The sequence below is a fragment of the Hyperolius riggenbachi genome, chromosome 3 (genome assembly GCF_040937935.1).
Source record: "Hyperolius riggenbachi isolate aHypRig1 chromosome 3, aHypRig1.pri, whole genome shotgun sequence".
In the NCBI taxonomy this organism is placed as follows: domain Eukaryota; kingdom Metazoa; phylum Chordata; class Amphibia; order Anura; family Hyperoliidae; genus Hyperolius; species Hyperolius riggenbachi.
In genome coordinates, this window is record NC_090648.1 from 43012610 (window position 1) to 43028271 (window position 15662).

The window sequence follows — 15662 nt, forward strand, 5'->3', positions numbered from 1 at the left end:
TGGACCACAGCATGCCTGTATCATCTACTGCCTCTTGAAGCTTGGCCAAGCTCATGTTTGTTGCTTCCATGATACTATACAGCCATCACCTCCTTCTTTTGTCTTCGATTTTTTCCATCATCAAGGTCTTCTCCAATTAATCCTGGCTTCTCATTATGTGTGTACAAAGTATTTAAACTTCAGCATTGCTTCAATGAACAGTCAGGGTTGATTTTCTTAAAGGGAGTCTTTTTTTTTTTATCATTATTTTCACTTCAGATACTTACCTAATGAGAGGGAAGGCTCTGGGTCCTATAGAGCCTTCCCGGTTTCCGCATAGTCCCTGCATTCCCCCGTTAGCAGTCTACGGCCCATCGGTCGTAGACTGCTCTCTTCTGCGTTGGGCTGGCTTCGGCAGTCTTCGGAAGAACTCAAGCTTTCGAAGAAGGGCCGCTACATACTGCACACACTCGTGCGGCCTCAGTTGCGGGTGTGCAGTACAGAACCATCGGTCTTTGGGAGAACGAGTGCTTCCAAAATCTCCCACCACGGGAGGTTCAAAAAGAGGAGCCTGCGAGGGAACGAGAACACCGTGAGGAGAACGGAAACGCTCTACAGGACCCAGAGCCTTCCCTCTCCTTAGGCAAGTATCTGGTTTTTTTTTATTTCCCTTCAGACTTGCTTTAAGGATTGACTGATTGGATCTTCTTGCAGTCCAAGGGACCCTCAAAAGACTTCTCCAGAACCACAATTTGAAGACGTTGATCTTTCGGTGCTTAGCCTTCCTTCCCTTAATTTGCGCATCGTATCCCCAGGTCATCCGTCTATACCATAAAAGATCAAACCCTATGGGCATAAAATAACTCATAAAATCTTCAGGGCATGGCATGTAGGAAAGCGGTGGGAAGCCAAAGGAATTGGGTAGTGTGGAAGCTGGATAAGGAGTCATTGACAGTCCCGGTGGCTCACACACCACTGATGTAGTCCCACGACGGAATTTTCGTTCTGTAGTGGATAAGAGGCATCCACAATACCACAGAAGACGTATTTAGGCATTAGCTTGGCTTGTAATTTTCTTTATGTTCATCAGATGATTTCAGGAGCGGTAGTATTGTTCCTCCCTCTCATGAAGTAATTGGGTGAGGAGCCATATGTTTTGTGTGGTGTTTATTTCCAGGATCCAGCATTTTGAAGGGGAAGTAGACTTGCGTGGCCACCATGGCCTGGCCACCGTATCTGTGCAGCATTAACTGCAATCGTTTTGTTAAAAGCCCAATTTCACAGATTTTATTTGAACAATTATTCCTGTCTCCCTTAACCCAACTTAAAGACACGCCCCTCACTCTCCCTGACCCTCTAAACTCACTCACAGGCTAGAGGTGTGCATGGGGGTGGAAACCACAGTAAAATAATGGTATTACTAAGGTGGTACCCTCTGAGGTACTAGTGAAATTCCATGACTACCATAGGGGCACTATTATGGTGTCAAGGTCTTACCATTGTAATGCCCTCAAAGTATTTATAGGCTTACACTAGTAACATGGAAGTCCCACTGCAATATCCATCCCCATGTACTCCCCATCTACAGGGCCCTCAAATCTGATGACCACATGAGCCCCCTGCCAAAAGACAGCACTATCCCGATAAAAACATATAAACAATAAATAATAACTGCTCAGATAAATCTGAAAAGGCATAGACCTCCAGAAACTGGAGGAGGAACAGATAATGGGGAATATGCAAATTAGCAATACTTGTGTCTTTAATAAAAAAATACAATACATACAAATATGGCAGGGCATAAGACTATGACTATGGTAGGATTAGATTGTGAGCTCCTCTGAGGACAGTCAGTGACAGGACTATGTACTCTGTAAAGTGCTGCAGAAGACGTCAGTGCTATATAAATACACAATATTAATAATATGGTAGGACATTAGAATAGATTAGGAGCTCCTCTGAGGACAGTCTGGCTATGTACTCTATAAAGTGCTGCAGAAGATATCAGTGCTATATAAATATACAAAAAAAATCATATTTTAGCAAACCGTAGTACACTAATGAACCTGACAACATAACAACAAAAGTTGTTCAGGTAATAATGTTAAAGTTGTACAAATCTCGCAAGCTTCAAATCTATACGTTTCTTCCTCAGGCATGACTTAGATCTGGATCAGAACCGTAATGTTTTGAAAGCTTGCAAAGAAATCTTGCATAGTTAATTATTAAAGGTATTACCAAAACAACTTTTGTTGTTATTTCTTCGGATTCTCTCCGTGACTAACACCACATACAACTCTACCTTTGTTTTTTTCTTCCCTAATCTCTCCCCTGAATCTCACTGGAAAAGCTGCCGGCATTATATCAGCTGTTACAGAGAAGGGAGTGTTACACATACCCGGCATTCCTATGGAGGTGAGGCACTAACTGTATTTATATAAGCTGTGAAGGGAGGAATACATTTCACTCCCTGCTTTACACTGACTTTGCAAACAGAAGAGAATTCTGGGAATGTTTTACACCCAGTCATAGGCTGTTGCCATAGTTTCCCCAGAAATGTTTACAAAAAGAAAATATTACAGTAGCTATAGACTGAATTGAAGGATGACATTTTACAAAATGTATCGAGTACTTATGATTCAAGATGTTCTATGAGATGCTAACTATTCTGGTTTGCATGCCACTGAAATGCAAATTGCATGCAGCTGTAAATGGGGCAGGTCATGATCAGCAGGAAATTCACTTGATTGGCTCCCTCCTTTGCTGCAGATGATCTACATGACACCTGCAACAATTAGCACTGACCATCTCCAGGGATTTTCACAATAAGCGGAGCAACACTTTAAAGTGATTTTTTTTCCAGTTTTTCAATACAAGTGTAGTTTCCCATCCTCCCTATGGAGGGACTTACCTGCAGCCGCTGGTGGAAGGGTTGTCCTGCTCAGAGCTGGCGCTCAGGAGGCTGTAGGCGATGGAGCTGCTGGGCGGAGACGGGCTGTTCGAGTTTGTGCTGTGGGGAAAGAAAATGTAAAGAAAAATAAATGTAAAGTGTACCTGTAGTGACATGTGACATGATGAGACAAACATGGCTACAGATAGTACTAGCTTTACTAATGCTAGGTGCACACCTTACAATTTTCTGGCAGATTTACCTGCCAGATCAATTATTTCCAACACGTCTGATCTGAATTTCGATTGATTTTTCGATTTTCCGATTTTTTTTATAGTTTTTCCGATCCATTTTCGTTCAGTTCTATAAAAATCGATCACAAAAATGATTACAAAAAATTGGAAAATTGAAAAATCTATTGAAATTCAGGTTGGACATGATGGAAATAATCGATGTGGCATGTAAATCTGCCACAAAATTGGCAGGTTTTTTGTTCATTTATTTTTTTCGTTTCACTACAAAGGCAATAAAGCAGTGCTTTTATCTATGCAAACGAGAAAGAGGAACCACTTGTCCTCAGGCCATACCCAAGGTCGCTTGTCAACAGACCCTATCAAAAGTCACTTGTCCACAGGCCCTACTGAAGGTCGCTTGTGCTCAGGCTCTACCAAAGTTCGCTTGTCCTCAGTCCCTACCCAAGGTCGCTTGTCCTCAGGCTCTACCCAAGGACGCTTGTCCACAGACCCTACAAAAGATCACTTGTCCTCAGGCCCTACTGAAGATCGCTTGTCCACAGACCCTACCAAAGGTCACTTGGCCTCAGGCCCTACCCAAGGTCGCTTGTTCTCAGGCCCTACTGAAGGTCGCTTGTCCACAGACCCTACCAAAGGTCACTTGTCCTCAGGCCCTAACCAAGGTCGCTTGTCCTCAAGCCCTACCCAAGGTCACTTGTCCTCAGGCCCTAACCAAGGTCGCTTGTCCTCAAGCCCTACCCAAGGTCACTTGTCCTCAAGCCCTACCCAAGGTCACTTGTCCTCAGGCCCTACCCAAGGTCACTTGTCCTCAGGCCCTACCCAAGGTCACTTGTCCTCAGGCCCTACCCAAGGTCACTTGTCCTCAGGCCCTACCCAAGGTCACTTGTCCTCAGGCCCTACCCAAGGTCACTTGTCCTCAGGCCCTACCCAAGGTCACTTGTCCTCAGGCCCTACCCAAGGTCACTTGTCCTCAGGCCCTACCCAAGGTCACTTGTCCTCAGGCTCTACCCAAGGTCACTTGTCCTCAGGCTCTACCCAAGGTCACTTGTCCTCAGGCCCTACCCAAGGTCGATTGTCCTCAGGCCCTACCAAAGTTCGCTTGTCCTCAGGCCCTACACCAAAGGTCGCTTGTCCTCAGGCCCTATCAATGGTCACTTGTCCTCAGGCCCTACCCAAGGTCGCTTGTCCTCAGGCCCTACCCAAGGTCGCTTGTCCTCCGGCCCTACCCAAGGTCGCTTGTCCTCCGGCCCTACCCAAGGTCGCTTGTCCTCCGGCCCTACCCAAGGTCGCTTGTCCTCAGGCCCTACCCAAGGTCGCTTGTCCTCAGGCCCTACCCAAGGTCGCTTGTGCTCAAGCCCTAACCAAGGTTGCTTGTCCACAGGCCCTACTCAAGGTCACTTGTCCACAGGCCCTAAACCAAAGGTCGCTTGTCCTCAGGCCCTACCTAAGGTTTCTTGTCTACAGACCCTACCAAAGTTTGTCTAATGGAGCAACTGACCTTGTAGTAGTATTATTTTTACTTGTGTGAAGTGTTCTCTCTACTACTTCACTTACTCAGGTCTCAAAGAAGCTATACTTGAAGCTAAAGTGTAATAGTGGTCCAGAGCAACTAATCAGGTTGTAGTCATTTAATGAAGTACAGATGTGTATTGGTTGCTTTGAGGAACCCCATCTTTCTCTACAGCCAGTATCATGAACGGTCCCCTTTGCTCATTGCTGTGAGTCTCTCACCTTTTGCTGCTCTCGGTGGCCTCCAGCATGGCTGAGTCTTTCCCGTTGCCGCTGGAGCTGCTGTTAGAGCTGCGACTCTGCCGGGACTCGTTGCCGTTAGACTCATTCCCGCTGGAGCCGTGACTGTTGGTGTCCGTCTCGTCCTGCTGTGTTCCCTCCATCTCCCGCGCCCCCCGGGTTCTCCTGCCTCTCTCTCCCAAAGGGGGAGGGGGCTCACAGGATCCGTTCATCCCCTCCATTTTGCCCAGTCGGTGGCGTCAAATACCAGAGAACAGATATGGAATGGAGACGATCTGTGAAAAAAACACAAAAGAGAATGGGATGGATTATTACCTGGTAAACAGAACTGCAACACTGAGGGGCCATGTTTGTTATATACACACACACACTTAAAGGGGATCCGAGATAAACTTTTACTCATTGCATAATTGTGTTCCTTTCATATACTTTATAGGGCATTCCTAAAGCCAAATACTTTTTTTGTTTTGTTTGAATACTCTAATTCCCTATAAACTAAACAAGCCTCGCCCACAGCTTTTTCACAGTGCCTTGGCACTCAGTCCCATGTAGCAAGGGCTTATGGGAGCTCAGTCTGGGCAGGAGGAGAAGGTTACTAGCCAGACATTTCAGAGTCAGAGGGGAGGAGGGAGGAGGAGAGGGAACTGAATCTGTCACAGGCTGAGGGCTGGAGATGCTATCAGCTTGCCTGTGTGTAATGTGACATACAGAACATGGCTGCTGTCATTGTATCACAGGAATAAATAATCATATGCTGTTGAAGCTGTTTGCAGCTAGATTTGCTGTGTAAAGCATGTAAACTTTAGTTTTTCATCTTCGATCCGCTTTAAAGAGTAACTGTTAGGCAGAAAATACACAATAAGTTCTCTACTGCATGCTAATAGAGCAGTAGAAAGGATGCTAACCAGGCAATGTAAACATTCAAAATCATTCTTACTTTTGTAGATTTCTCTCCTCATGCCCCAGGCTCTAAAAGTGTACGCAAGCCGCAGAGAGAAGTGACAGGCATGCTGAATCAGCCTGATTGGCTGATGCCTCTGTCACTCATCTCTCTGCACTGCGATTGGCCGCCTGGTCTCCTCTTGTCAGCCTGGTCGCCGCTGCTGTTAGAGCGCACGGAGGGGGGCCAGAGGCTATCTCCTGTCACTGTCCTCTGCCCCCCTCCTCCAGTGGCATGTCCGCGCCACCCCCCCCCCCCCCCCCGCCGTTCTGCCGCCCGCATTCTCCTTTTTTCCCCGCACTGAGCTTTGGGGAAGGATAAAGGTGGTGCACACACACAGACTCCCGGAATAATGGTTCCAGGCGCTGCAGTATCCTACACTCTGCACTAGTGCAGAGAATAAATGGGAACGACAGCGCTTGGATCCATTATTAGGTGAGTCTGTGTGTGGCTGCTGCATTTATTCCTCCCCCCTGTGCTCAGAGTCAGTGCAGGGAGGAGGGGGATGCTGGGGGGGGAAGAAGATCTAGCCGGACACAAGATGGCCCCTGCCAGCAACAGGAGCCTTCTAATATATAAACATGAAAATAACAGAAATCAAAACGTGGACACTACGATACATCTGTCATGTAAGTAGAGCATGTATTTATCTACTTACATATGTGTTTTTTTGAGGGGGCATTTTAGAGCTAACAGTTGCTCTTTAAAGGAGATATGGGCCAATATGCAATTCACTATGCAGTTTTCTCCTGGGTGATATTTTCACAACTTGTAAATAAAATGCCTTTTAAATCACCAGCAAGCAAGAAAATACTCACAATAAGTTTGATAGTACATTTACACCTACTTTTTGGTACTTTTTAAATTGTAAAATACTCAAAAGTTAATTTAAGTAGCTGAAAAATTATCTCCTAGGAGAAAAGTCAGGAGAAAAAGTGAAGAAAAAAACAACTGATGAGATAAACAATTTTATTTATACTCCTCCTCCTAAAAATGACTTAGATATCCCACGGTTTTATTTTATATTGAGGTCGAAGTTTTTACTGTTTTATTGTCTCTGCGCAATAACACATTCATTGAAGTGCGCCAGAGCTAAAATCTATGAACTCTTGACCCTTTTTATCTCTTTCCTGTATTCAGAAGAGGAAGAAGCCATTTTCTGCCAGGATGGTTGTAGTTGTAATTGATCTGCTATAGTCCGACCCGGACAGAAACGGTCACTTCCATACCTGATGTTTAACTCTTTCAGGCAGAGAAAGAAAAAAAGGAACACTGCATAGTTATTTGTGTGCTAGGCACTGTACATACACATGTCTAATCTCATCATGTCATCTTGTGTATCCTTTATGTTCAGTAAGCATGATGGATGCTACAGGAGAATTCTACGAAGTGTCGTTACCCCGGTAACTAAAAACGGGAATAGCCATTGTCATTTACACTTATCCATTTCTCTTATTTCTCCTTCAACCTTCTGAATAGTTTTGTTCTCCTTAACCACTTAACGACCTCCTAAAGCCGATAAGCGTCGGCAGGTCGAAGTGGTGTTTCCATGGAAACGGTTCCATGTCAATTCACGGAGGGTGTCTCCGTGAACAGCCTGCGAGCCACCGATCGCGGCTCTCTGGCTAATTGTAAACAAGCGGAGAAGAAATCCCCTGTGTTTACATCATACGGCGCTGCTGATAGGCCAAAGCCTATTAGAGGCGGTACAGGACGGATCTCCGTCCTGTGTCGCCCACAGCCAGCGCAAGAGGTAGGGAGGGAGGAAAATCGCTGCGGAGGGGTGCTTTGAGGAGCCCCCCCCCCCCCCCCTCTCGGCCACACAGAGCGGCGGTGATCAGACCCCCCCAGCAGGACATCCCCCTATTGGGGAAAAAGAGGGAGGGAAGTCTGATCGCCCTGCCTAAATCACGATCTGTGCAGCACAGATCAAACAAAAATCCCCTGGTGCTTAAGTGGTTAAGTGTTATTTTCCCACTTTGGCGTTGATGCACAGCAATAATACCAGTACTACCATCAGCAATGTACCGCAAGTTATGCTATTAGTGAGACCCTTGGTACTTGAGTAACGCAAGCACTGATACGGTTGCACTGACACAGCTGAACTCTGGTCCCCTACCTTCCGTGTCCTTACCTCTTCCTCTAGATTGTAAGCCTTTGGGCAGGGTCCTCCTCCTTTTGTGTCCTACCTGATCTTGCACCTCTATTACTGTGCACCCATGCTATGCATCTGAGTGAACCTAACTTGCCTAATCTCCAATGCTCCCCTCCAGTGACTGACTAAGCATTACCTTGTACTCATACTGTGCTGCGTGATCTGGTTTTCTTGTATTCCTGTATTGTCATATTGCTGTATGTCACCCCTAAATATTGTCTGTAACCTAAACTAATGTCCAGCGCTGCGTAATATGTTGGCGCTTTATAAATACAATAAATACGGTAAAGTGTGATACTAACATGCGTTACTGTAGTAACTTATATAACAAAGTCTCTAAGGTCTGAGCCCCACTAGTGGCGCTTTTCCAATTTTGGAAACTGATAAGTCCCACTTTTTTAAACGCGCTTTGCCAACCGCCCTCAAAAGGCTGCTAGTGGGCCCCAGGCCACCAGCAAGCAAGAATAATTTTGGCAGTACTTTTTCACCTATTTTTTATTATTTTTTTAGTTGCAGAGTGCTGAAAAGTTATTTTAAACAGAAGATAAAAATTTGTCTGCAAGGAGGGGGAGGTAAAACAGCTTTTTATTTAACAGTATGGAGGAGGAGCTGTGGAAGACTGGGGGCGGGCACTGAAAGCTTCTTAGGAATCATGCAGTTTTTTTCAGCTAATCAGCATTGGCAAATAGATGATATGGTAAGTGGTGTGGTTCTTAAATGTTTAAAGCGGAACTCTGTGGAACATGCGCTCAGAACAGCAGCACTATAACGTGCACTGCACTCCACGGTGATGCCAATGTAACAATGAGAGCTGTGAGAGACACATCAGTATGCTGCTATGTTGAGGAAGCGTATTCAGAGGGGTTACTATGGGGGGAGCAACTTTTTCAGACATAAAGGGTCTCTGAGCTGTAAGGGCCCCCCTAACTATTTACTCTGTGATCAATGGACCCCCACCAGTGCTGTCATGGGTAGATAGAGTCATGGCGGTCACACTCTTATAAGATGAGATTCATGATGTCCACGATAGTTATTTGACATTTGGCTGTGGTCACATGGGGGGAAAGAGTGGCTGGCCTCAGAATTCATAGCTCCTCCCCTTGGGTGTGTCCCTGACTAAGCTGCATGGATTAGCTGCAGCGGAACAAACTGAGGTCAGGTAGCTGGCTGCCCTAACTGACCCAGCCATCCATACCCCAGGACACGCTCATGTAATATGAATTTCAATTCCTCCTCAGAGATCAGTTTTATAATACCTTCTACGGCTCTTAACCTGATACTCTATAAATAATGAAGAACTCGCAGCTGGTTACGTCACAAGAGAAGCATTCCGGTGACGCAGAATTCCCGAGTAATGTGAGGTTACATAATAATATGTATATTATAAATCCTTTTAAGTATGTCACAAGTGCAGACCGGAACCTGACTGCGAGGAGGAGACTGCAGATGGGAACGCAATCCCTGCAGTAAAGACAATCACGCCATTCTTACAGAAATGGCTCTAAAGGCAGCCATACATATAGAGATTTTGCAGCCGATCGACCATCTGATTCGATAATTTTAAGATTGTAAGCCTTTAGCAGGGTCCTCCCTTCCCTAGTGTATTCTACATGATGGTGTGCTCCTTTCCTATGACCTCCTCATACTTGTATTACTGGACCAACCTAACCAGCCCAAATCACATGATCATGTATCTTGTACCCTCTCCCTTCCCTAGTGTATTCTACATGATGGTGTGCTCCTTTCCTATGACCTCCTCATACTTGTATTACTGGGCCTACCTAACCAGCCCATATCACATGATCATGTATCTTGTACTCTCTCCCTTCCCTAGTGTATTCTACATGATGGTGTGCTCCTTTCCTATGACCTCCTCATACTTGTATTACTGGGCCTACCTAACCAGCCCAAATCACATGATCATGTATCTTGTACTCTCTCCCTTCCCTAGTGTATTCTACATGATAGTGTGCTCCTTTCCTATGACCTCCTCATACTTGTATTACTGGATCTACCTAACCAGCCCAAATCACATGATCATGTATCTTGTACCCTCTCCATTCCCTAGTGTATTCTACATGATGGTGTGCTCCTTTCCAATGACCTCCTTGTACTTGTATTACTGGACCAACCTAACCAGCCCAAATCACATGATCATGTATCTTGTACTCTCTCCCTTCCCTAGTGTATTCTACATGATTGTGTGCTCCTTTCCAATGACCTCCTTGTACTGGTATTACTGGGCCTACCTAACCAGCCCAAATCACATGATCATATATCTTGTACCCTCTCCCTTCCCTAGTGTATTCTACATGATTGTGTGCTCCTTTCCAATGACCTCCTCGTACTTGTATTACTGGGCCTACCTAACCAGCCCAAATCACATGATCATGTATCTTGTACCCTCTCCCTTCTCTAGTGTATTCTACATGATGATGCAGAAGCACGCCATCTGCGTTTGCTAGTCTGAGGCCTAAACTTGTATCAGTGATCGTGGGTCTTTTCTAAAGTAAAAGAATAGACACACTGTACCAACACAAGATAAGCTGTCAAGCAGTTCCATACTCTGTATACTGCCCAGGGCTGTGGAGTCGGTACAACTCCGACTCCTCAGTTTATGAAACCACGACTCTAACTCCGACTCCGGGTACCCAAAATGGCTCCGACTCGGACTCCTTAGTCTAATACTTAACAGGGCTCAACGACTCCGACTCCGGGTGCCCAAAATTGCCCCCACTCCGTCTCCTCGACTCCAATTCCAACTCCGACTCCACAGCCCTGATACTGCCCCCTACTATGGCCAGCGTCAATAGTTGAAGCAATTTTGGGTACCTGGAGTTGGAGTCTGTGACTTCATAAATGGAGGAGTCGGCGTTGTAGTTGGAGGTTTTTGGTACCAGCTCCACAGCCCTGACTATAACTGTGCTGCCCTTTCCCCACCTCTCTGATGTGTAGTACCCCCTCCGTGCTGCTTGTTGTCCCCCCAGGTAATCTGCTCCAGGTACAAACACTTCAGTAGCTCAGGCAGACAGTTCCTGAACATCCTTCCAGCTACAAGCAGCAAGAGGAACTTTTCTCTTCAGTTAGCTGTTTCCTGGGTGCAATCTGAGTTGGGCCACTTCACGAAGGAATGACAACAGCATCTCCCTGAGCTATAGAAGCACTGGTAATAGTGGCATTTCACACGAGGGGGAAGTAATGTATAGTATAGTAAATTTGCATGATTTACCAATGCATAACATTTTGTGCACTTTAAATATTGCAATATTAAAGTACCTGGCTGGCTTTTCCATTTCCCTGCTGCCAGGAGAGTGGAAGTTTCTTCCCCATACATCACCTGATCCCACCCACTTCCTTGCACTACTGCTTAACTCTTTGTGGCCAGCACTGCAGTAATACAGCTTAGTTGCTCCTCCTTGCTTAATTTGTAAGAGCATTTAAGCCTTCCCACACCCTCCCCACTGTGATTATAAAAGTTAGGTGTACCCTCTTGTCACCAGGGCCTGCCTACCACAAGAAGTTATTCCTCACTGCTCTATTCCTTTTATAAAATACACTGGCCTAAAGGATTATGAAGAATACCATGCCAATACAGTGTTTGACCCCCTTTCGCCTTCAGAACTGCCTCAATTCTATGTGGCATTGATTCAACAAGCTGCTGAAAGCATTCTTTAGAAATGTTGGCCCATATTGATAGGATAGCATCTTGCAGTTGATGGATATTCGTGGGATGCACATCCAGGGCACGAAGCTCCCGTTTCATCACAGCCCAAAGATGCTCTATTGGGTTGAGATCTGGTGACTGTGGGGGCCATTTTTGTACAGTGAACTCATTGTCATGTTCAAGAAACCAAATTGAAATGATTAGAGCTTTGTGACATGGTGCATTATCCTGCTGGAAGTAGCTATCAGAGGATGGGTACATAGTGGTCATGAAGGGATGGACATGGTCAGAAACAATGCTCAGGTAGCCCATGGCATTTAAATGATGCCCAATTGGCACTAAGGGGCCTAAAGTGTGCCAACAAAACATCCCCCACACCATTACACCACCACCAGCCTGCACAGTGGTAACAAGGCATGATGGATCCATGTTCTCATTCTGTTTACGCCAAATTCTGACTCTATCAAGACTTATCAGACCAGGCAACATTTTTCCAGTCTTCAAATGTCCAATTTTGGTGCGCTCGTTCAAATTGTGGCGCCTCTAGCAAATTGTAGTTTAATCTGTGATCCCTCCCAGCTCCTCCCTGACTAACTCACGTGGGGAGGAGTCTGGACAGCAAACTACTACAGGAAGAGGGACTACAGAAGTCAGACAAAAACTTTGTGCATCGCTAATTAATGCAAATTTGCTATCCTATTCAAAAAGTGAGGCTACACTAGCTCTTTTAAAGAGGCCCGCTGCAGAGGCCGACCTCCTCTATTGCACCTGCGCAAGCGCCACTGTCAATCAAGTCCACGTTGTCCACAGTTTACTGCGCAAGCGCTGCGGGCAACGTGGACTTTATTGACAGCGCTGCTCGCACAGGCGCAGTAGTGGACGACCTCGAGGTCGGCCTTTGCACCGGTGGGGACCCCGGGCTGGCGGCTGCAAGCCGAGATGCTGCGTAGGACATGTCGGCTGCAAGGGGCTGGAGGAAGCTCTGGGAAAGTATATCATAGAGCAGCACATTTTGATTGAAAGTGGACCTGAACTCTTGCACCGAACAGAAGGAAAACATAGAGAAATGCATTTAGAGAGTTTATGTCTAATTTCCCCCTCATCTGTGACTAATCATAACTGTAATTTGATCTCTCAGCTCACTGCCTCGGCACAGCAGTCAGTTTGTAAACACAACATGTTAACCCTACGTCTGCTTCCATGAAAGCAGGAAGTAGACACAAATCAGATTTATTGCAGGATTTGTATCAGCTGTAACAAAGAAATGTTTTTCTTTAAAGGTTATTACGCTGTTGCTTGTCTTTTAGAGCAGAGAGGAAGTTCTGAGTTCAGGTGCGCTTTAAGTTAGCAGATGGCAGAGCTAATACAGCCGGCAGGTCGTGCACAGACTTGCCGGAAGACTCTCCATGGAGCATTTACTGAAATACAGACTAGTACTGGCGACCAGCCCGGAGGTGACTCATGGACTGTTGTTTATCACTGTTCAGCCATCCAGCCTGCCTACAGACAGCCAATGAGATGCGAATGCTTCATTCTCGCCTGCAGCTTGGATTGTGAACAGACTTTAAAGAGGAACTCCAGTGAAAATAATGTAATAAAAAAAGTGCTTCATTTTTACAATAATTATGTATAAATGATTTAGTCAGTGTTTTCCCATTGTAAAATATTTCCTCTCCCTGATTTGCATTCTGACATTTACCACATGGTGACATTTTTACTGCTGGCAGGTGATGTCAGTGGAAAGAGATGCTGCTTGCTTTTTTGGCAGTTAGACACAGCTGTGAACAGCTGTTATTCCCCACAATGCAACAAGGCTCCCACAGTGTGATGTCAGAACCATGGTCCTGACATCACACTGTGGGAGGGGTTTCACCACAATATCAGCCTTACAGAGCCTCCTGATGATCAGACTGTAAAAAGGTAAAGATTTCTCATGGGAAAGGGGGTGTCAGCTACTGATTGGGATGAAGTTCAATTCTTGGTCACGGTTTCTCTTTAACTCCTCACGCTTGCATACAAAGCTCTACACAAGCTGTCACCTCCATACATTTCCTGACTAATCTCCAGATACCTCCCCAACCCGGAACCTTTGCTCCTCCCAGGAGACCTACTTGTCCTCTAGCTTGGTCACTTCCTCTCACTTTCGCATCCAGGACTTCTCACGAGCAGCCTCTCTCCTTTGAAACTCTCTCCAACAGCCAGTCCGTCATGCTACGAGAATGGAAACCTTCAAAAGTACTCTCAAAACATACCTTTTCAGACAAGCCTAACACTGGAGGTTCACTGCCTCATCCACTAACCCCTGTGTCTCCTTCCCTATTATTTCTACCTCACTACCCTCTAGAATGTAAGCTTGCAAGGGCAGGGACCACCTCCTATTGTTTTTTTTTGCTGCAGTTTACCATATGAATGTGTACCAGTTTTAGTGATATCTCGAACTAAATGATAACTATGTATGTATTTGTACTTGTATTGCTGGATGTCATGACTGTACAGTGTCTTGAACTTCTCATGTATATATGTTCCCCAATATTTGTTTTGTATTTTGTACAGCACTATGGAAGATGTTGGCGCTATATAAATAAAATAATAATAGAATTATTATAATAATAATATAATAATAATATTAATAATAATAATAACTACTACTGCGCCTCTTTTGTTAGGTTAGGGTTGACAGGCGCTGTACTTTTCCTATGTATGTAGCTCAGGTTCAGCTGTTGCTGCAGATTTCTTATGAGCCACTGTAATCCCCCAGAGTCCTCTAGTGAGCATGGCTGGGCTGCATTGCGCCTCTTATGTCAGGTTAGGGTTGATAGGCGCTGTACTTTTCCTATGTTTGTAGCTGAGGTTCAACTGTGGCTGCAGATTTCTTATGAGCCACTGTAATCCCCCAGAGTCCTTTAGTGAGCATGGCTGGGCTGCATTGTGCCTCTTATGTCAGGTTAGGGTTGATAGGCGCTGTACTTTTCCTATGTTTGTAGCTGAGGTTCAACTGTGGCTGCAGATTTCTTATGAGCCACTGTAATCCCCCAGAGTCCTCTAGTGAGCATGGCTGGGCTGCATTGTGCCTCTTATGTCAGGTTAGGGTTGATAGGCGCTGTACTTTTCCTATGTTTGTAGCTGAGGTTCAACTGTGGCTGCAGATTTCTTATGAGCCACTGTAATGCCCCAGAATCCTCTTGGGACCATGGCTGGGCTGCAGCATGAGAGAGGCTGAAGCAGCTTAATGAGGGGAATAACACCGCCAGGCACGCAGCAATCAGTGTATCTGGGCCCCCGCAGGTTTCCCGAGCGGCTCACAGACATACAGGCCCCAATGTACCTGCAGGTTCTGAGAATAAGAAAATAAAAGGTTTTTTCTTTCCTGCAATATTCAGCACTAGGCTGAAATAATCGCCACTTTCATATGGGTCATTTTACCCTACCAGCGTTTTGTGATCCAATTCCGATCGCTAGCGAATCGCAAAACCCTAGGGACAGGGATAACTAATGGAACGGTGGTGACCATTACCATTAGTGTGATCTGTTTGTGGCAACGTTTTTCTCCTGAGCGCAACCATTGCCCTGACGCGTTTTATGTGCTATTGAGCTGCTATTCGTTATATAGGAGTGCAAGAAAAATCCCATTCGGCAATTTCCAGCAAATTTTTTGTCCCGCCACAAACGCACTGCAATCGTGCTTTATACCCGACGGATCACAGTCCAATCACGGCAGAAATGTGGTAGTTAAAAAACGCGATCGCATAGTGTGGAAAAGGGACCCACCGCACATCGCAATCCCTAGTGTTTTGTGGTAGTGCTTTGTAAGCAATTTTTGAAGAGATTTCTGTGCTCCAATACAACAAACGCTCACAAAATGCTGCATGTCCTGCAATTACGATTAGCTCTATTCCCAATAGTTCTATTAGGTTCACAACCATCCACTTTCATTGGCAAAGCATTTTTTAAATCGCCGGCGATTGTAAGTGTGGCAAACGACAAGACGGCCAACTAGTAACAGGCAGTTTGCCCGATCCATCCAGCGGATT

General features: G+C 45.6%; 1 protein-coding gene across 6 annotated transcripts in view; it reads right to left on the reverse strand.

The window, feature by feature from the left end:
- Positions 1-15662, reverse strand: part of PER1 (period circadian regulator 1) — a 117865-nt gene that overhangs the window by 44841 nt on the left and 57362 nt on the right. For all 6 annotated transcript variants that reach the window (XM_068274030.1, XM_068274033.1, XM_068274035.1 and 3 more), the window contains exons 2-3: positions 4855-5147; positions 2891-2989 (exon numbers count right to left, since the gene is read on the reverse strand). In XM_068274030.1, coding sequence (XP_068130131.1) covers positions 2891-2989; positions 4855-5093 — 338 coding nt within the window. In that variant the 5' untranslated portion in view covers positions 5094-5147. The remainder of the gene's footprint in view (positions 1-2890; positions 2990-4854; positions 5148-15662) is intronic.